Source organism: Carcharodon carcharias, chromosome 18 (assembly GCF_017639515.1).
Source record: "Carcharodon carcharias isolate sCarCar2 chromosome 18, sCarCar2.pri, whole genome shotgun sequence".
Taxonomy (NCBI): Eukaryota; Metazoa; Chordata; class Chondrichthyes; order Lamniformes; family Lamnidae; genus Carcharodon; species Carcharodon carcharias.
In genome coordinates, this window is record NC_054484.1 from 22,546,987 (window position 1) to 22,552,986 (window position 6,000).

Consider the following 6,000-nt stretch of genomic DNA (forward strand, 5'->3'; position numbering starts at 1 on the left):
CCTCTCACTTCCTCCAAATAAAAGGTGTGGCTATGGGTACCTGCATGGGCCCCAGCTATGCCTGTCTCTTTATAGGGTATGTGGAACATTCCTTGTTGCAGTCCTACTCCGGCCCCCTTCCACAACTCTTTCTCCGGTACATCGATGATTACTTCGGTGCCGCTTCATGCTCTCGTCAGGACTTGGAAAAATTTATTAATTTTGCTTCCAATCTCCACCCCTCCATCAGTTTCACGTGGTCCACCTCTGACACTTCCCTTCCCTTCCTTGACCTCTCTGTCTCAATCTCTGGTGATAGACTGTCCACCAATATCCATTACAAACCCACCAACTCCCACAGCTATCTCGACTACAGCTCCTCACACCCCGCTTCCTGTAAGGACTCCATCCCATTCTCTCAGTTCCTTCGCCTCCGTCGCATCTGTTCCGATGATGCTACATTCAAAAACAGTTCCTCTGACATGTCCTCCTTCTTCCTTAACCGAGGTCCTTCTTCCTTAACCGAGGTTTTCCACCCACGGTCGTTGACAGGGCCCTCAACCGTGTCCGGCCCATCTCCCGCGCATCCGCCCTCACGCCTTCTCCTCCCTCCCAGAAACATGATAGGGTCCCCCTTGTCCTCATTTATCACCCCACCAGCCTCCGCATTCAAAGGATCATCCTCTGCCATTTCTGCCAACTCCAGCATGATGCCACCACCAAACACATCTTCCCTTCACCCCCCTTATCGGCATTCCATAGGGATCGCTCCCTCCGGGACACCCTGGTCCACTCCTCCATCACCCCCTACTCCTCAACCCCCTCCTATGGCACCACCCCATGCCCACGCAAAAGATGCAACACCTGCCCCTTCACTTCCTCTCTCCTCACCGTCCAAGGACCCAAACACTCCTTTCAAGTGAAGCAGCATTTCACTTGCATTTCCCCCAACTTAGTCTACTGCATTCGTTGCTCCCAATGTGGTCTCCTCTACATTGGAGAGACCAAACGTAAACTGGGCGACCGCTTTGCAAAACACCTGCGGTCTGTCCACGAGAATGACCCAAACCTCCCTGTCGCTTGCCATTTCAACACTCCACCCTGCTCTCTTGCCCACATGTCTGTCCTTGGCTTGCTGCATTGTTCCAGTGAAGCCCAACGCAAACTGGAGGAACAACACCTCATCTTCCGACTAGGGACTTTACAGCCTTCCGGACTGAATATTGAATTCAACAACTTTAGGTCGTAAGCTCCCTCCCCCATCCCCACCCCCTTTCTGTTTCCCCCCTTCCCTTTTTTTTCCAATAAATTATAAAGATTTTCCTTTTCCCATCTATTTCCATTATATAAAAAAAACCCACTAGAGCTATACCTTGAGTGCCCTACCATCCATTCTTAATTAGCACATTCGTTTAGATAATATCACCAACTTTAATTTTAACACCTATGTGTTCTATTGTACTATTGTCGTTGACATCTTTTGATGATCTGCTTCTATCACTGCTTGTTTGTCCCTACAACCACACCACCCCCCCCCACCACCTCTTTGTCTCTCTATTTCTCCGCCCCCCACACACACACACCTTAAACCAGCTTATATTTCAACTCTTTCTTGGACTCGAACGCAAGTTCTGTCGAAGGGTCATGAGGACTCGAAACGTCAACTCTTTTCTTCTCCGCCGCTGCTGCCAGACCTGCTGAGTTTTTCCAGGTAATTCTGTTTTTGTTTTTTTTTTTTACTTTGGCCTAGTTTATCCTAGCACCATCATATGCCACACCATTTCATTCCATGAAAGCACATCACATCCTGGCACAAAAATGCATCACATAATTAAAATGCCTCTCTTCTCCCCAACTCCCAACAACCTAACTCGCTGTACTGTTCTGTACAAAATGATTCAATACCTTTTACTCGTACTCAAACGTGAAAGCCTTTTATCAGGCAAAAATGACATCTATTTTAACAAGAAACTACATTTAACAGCGATTTTCTAATTAGCTAAAAATTATTCAATCTGTACACTGAACAAATATTCAGAAAATTAGATGTACTTCCTGGATTAAAATCTGGAGGCAAGAACATAAGTATATGGTACACTGATGATACAGTGCTACATGCATAATCAGAGAATCAGATGAGGCTCTCCAAAGTGTCGTTGATGAAATGAAATCTAGAAGTTTAAAGTATGGATTGAATATCAACACCAACAAGACAAAACCAATGGTAGTCAGAAGAAATATATTAGTTGAAAGAATGAAGATTGAAGTCAATGGTTGTGATACTGGAACAATTAGTAAGTTTGTATATTTAGGGAAAATGGCAACAGGAAATGGTAAATGTGATGCCAAATCAGAAAGTGGACAGAGATAGCCAGAAGTAATTTTGTGAAGATGAAAGGTGTGTTAACAAGAAAACTCCAGCTTGTAACAAGGAAAAAAAAATCAAAATGCTAAATTCTATCCATTTTCCTCAATGCCTCAGAAGCCTGGACAATAAGATCTGTGGAAGAAAATGGAGGCTTTTGAAAGGTGGATGTTAAGACGTTTGCTTAAAAGGCCATATACAGGCTATAAGACAAATAAAGACGTGCTTGAATTGCCAGAGCAAAAAGATCTCTAAAAAAAATGACATCTAGAAAAAAAAATGTCAGCATTTCAGCCATTTCATCAGAGCTCAAAAATTACAAAGATCACTTCTGGAGGGAAAAGTGGAGGGCAGCAGAAAGAGGGACCGACCTAGGTGTAGCTGAAGAACATCACAGAGCAGTTGCAGACAAGCTACAGCGGATGCAAAAGGATGGCGCAAGACAGGTGAGCATGACATACCACGACAGCAGATCTCTTGGGAGGAGTAGCTACAAGCAGCAGCAATTACCTGCATAAGAATGATTATCAATAACCACAACCTCATGGTTGTGAAATATCCATTTCAGTTGGAATTTTTGGATGTTTAAAGCAAACTTAATTTCCATCTCTTTCCACTCCAATAAATTTGATTTCTGCACTGCTAGGGGTTATCAACTCAATCCTACCATAAACCATTCTGACAGATATGTGCTCAACTTCAGGCCACAATAACAAAATAAACCATTCCCTGTACAAAATTATACCCTCAGCATAAGCTCAAGTCTATGCATGCAACAGGACTTGAGCCCACAACCTTGTGACCCAGAACAAAAAAAACACTTGCATTTATAAAGTGCCTTTTATGACCAAAGGACACCTCAATATAGCCAATGAAGTAATATTGAGGTGTAGTCACTGTGGTAGTGTAGTCACTGTTGTAGTGTAGGAAACGCAGCAACCAATTTGCCCACAGCAAGAAAAAGTACTAAAAATGCTAAACTGAGGCCCCATCTTCCTGCTCAAGTGGATGTAAAAGGTCCCATGACACAATTCTGAAGAAGAGCAAAGGAGTCAATTGCAGTGCCCTGGCCAATATTTATCACAAAATCAACCGTATAGATTATCTGGTCATGATCACACTGCTGTTTGTGGGAGTTTGCTGTGTGCAAATTAGTTGCCACAAGAGCTGCTTCTCAACAGTGAGCTGCAAAACAAGTTCAACATTGAATGCAAGGCAAGTTGTGGCATCTAGTAGTCGTGAAAAGTGCTATATAAATGTAAGTATTTAATTTTTTTTTAAGTGAGTCACAGCTAAATGTAGACATTTCCTTAGGAATGGGGTACAGAAGAAAAAAAACAGGAAGACGGTTCAACCTCATCTGGTGCAGCTTCAGAATGGCAATGCCTAGGACTGTGAGGACAGGTGCCCCATTCACATTTTCAGCCAGGGGTGGATGGTGCTTAGCAACAGGAAACATGAAAACACCAAATATTATGGTAGAGATGGGTTTTTTTTTTAAAAAAAGAGACATGGATGGCATCTTAACATGGTCCGGGCAAGACCCAGTCAGGACTCCGAAACAAACAGTCCTCCTGATCTGGGGAGACGGGCTGTGGTGATGCCCACCGCCCACCCCTCTGTAAATATCGCAAACAGCTGAAACTGGGGTGGAAGCAGGGGTGCAGAGTCAGAGCGGCTGCAACTCACCCCCTCATGATAAACTTTGTTCGCCCGCTTCAGCTTGATGTCCACAACCGACCCCATGGAGGCGGCAGCCGTTACCGTCAGCTGACTCTCCCGCGCCCCTCTCGCCAGGCCCGGGGAGCGGAAAAAAGACAGGGGTCCCCACACCCAGCGTCACGTGACTCAAGCCGCCCGCTCGCTCCTCCCACCGTCCCCCGCGCCACTCACTGTGACGTGACTCCCGCGCCGCCAGCGCCCGCTCCGCCCACCGTCACGTGCCCCTTCCCAGCGTGCACCGGGGCGAACCGTTTAGGATGCAGCTTCCGTGGCCTCTCATGCCCAAGGAGCCGAGACCAGTTCTGGGTTTTTACCCTCACCCCCCTCCTCCTCCCGCCTGTATAACTCCTCCTCCAATTTACCCTTATGTTTCTGACGCTTCTTGCTGCGATTACAATGTAGGAAGCGTCCAGCAAGGTATAATCATGGCACAACAGCCCTTTCCAAGCGGTGCGTCTGCAAATGTCTCGTGCCAGAGTGACCAACTGTCCCTTAGTTTAAGAGATTGTCCCTTATTTCCTGGACTCAGCCTGGGAGTCTCAGTTGAATATTTTGAGTGGGGCTGCCAAGTCAGCGAGCAGAGAGATGATAGCAAAGTACTGCGGATGTTGGAAATATTATATAAAAACATAAAATGCTGGAAAAACTCAGCAGGTCTGACAGCATCTGTGGAGAGAGAAAAACAGAGTTAGCGATTCGAGTCCATACGAGCTATCCCCAGTGTCCTGGCCAATATTTGTCCCTCAATCAACAGATTACTTGGTCATTATCACTTGCTGCTTGTCGGAGTTTGCTTTGTGCATATTGGTTGCTGGGTTTCCTGCATTACAGTAGCGACTACACTTCAAAAGTACTTCTTTGGCAGCAAAGTGCTTTGAGATGTCTGGTGGTCATCGAAGTCTTGTTTTATGAAAAGTGAATAGCAGGACATGGAATGGGAGGAGATTTGTATCTTTATCTCGAATTTTGTGGTTGTAAAGGCAATGACGGTAATAGTGTCAGCATTTGTTGTCATTACATCTGAAACTGATAGCAACCTCTGGCATTCACACGTGTGGTTAAAAGCAAAAACCCAGAAATTGCAGTCAGTGATTCCTTGCTCCCCCACAGGATGCATTGTTGAAGTTCCTGCAGGTGGAAATCTTTTGAAAACACTTCAGTTGACATGAACTTCCACTTTTGTGTGAATACTCTTGCCGCAAAAACCCTATGCAAAGCTGTACTTTGTTGAATGAGATGTAACTGGGTTTTTAATAGAATATTACATTCATAATTACTGATGAACAACTTTGCTGGCCCTGAAAAACTAGTTTTATAAAATTTCTCCATGATATTAAAAATTCCATGTGTCAGGTTTTCAGTATATTATGAACGTTAAGACAATACTTTAAAATTTTGAACAGAAACAGACTATTAAAATGCCTGTTGTCAATCATGTGACCTTTGGCAGTAACAGTTCCAGACAGTTCTGAGATTCAAGCAAATACAGTCACAGCCATCCAGGAAATTCACACATCCCTTTGTTTAAGGATAGAACATCAACAAAATGTCTACAGCATTCCAGCTGTCTAGACTTTCTGGTTCACCATGGACAAAAGACACTCCATGTGTGTTATACAGATGTGAATGGGTCCCCATCGACCTCCTATTGTATTACAATGCTACCTCATCCGGACACAAACAAGGTAAATTTCAAAGTGTCATTGACAACGTAGGATGTTTATCAACCTGACCATCCACCTTATTCGGAAAAGGGCTTTGGACATGTAACAGCTCACATAGATGAGACAGCCATGATTGTTGCCTGCTTTTAAAACAGCAAGAATTTGCTCTGCAGAGAACAGACCATTGGAAAGCCATTGAATCAACTAAGCAGCCAAGATAATAAACAGCAATATCTTGAAAGTGAGAGAAGGACTCTCACCAAACTGTTC

The 6,000-nt window shown here is 44.5% G+C and overlaps 1 protein-coding gene across 3 annotated transcripts in view; it reads right to left on the minus strand.

Moving 5' to 3' along the window:
• vps26c (VPS26 endosomal protein sorting factor C) overlaps window positions 1-4,205 on the minus strand; it is a 67,964-nt gene extending 63,759 nt beyond the window's left edge. The window contains exon 1 of one of the 3 annotated variants that reach the window (XM_041212044.1): window positions 4,034-4,205. In XM_041212044.1, coding sequence (XP_041067978.1) covers window positions 4,034-4,090 — 57 coding nt within the window. In that variant the 5' untranslated portion in view covers window positions 4,091-4,205. The remainder of the gene's footprint in view (window positions 1-4,033) is intronic. The other 2 variants (XM_041212042.1, XM_041212043.1) reach the window with 2 other exon arrangements.
• Between the last annotated feature and the right edge of the window lie 1,795 nt (window positions 4,206-6,000).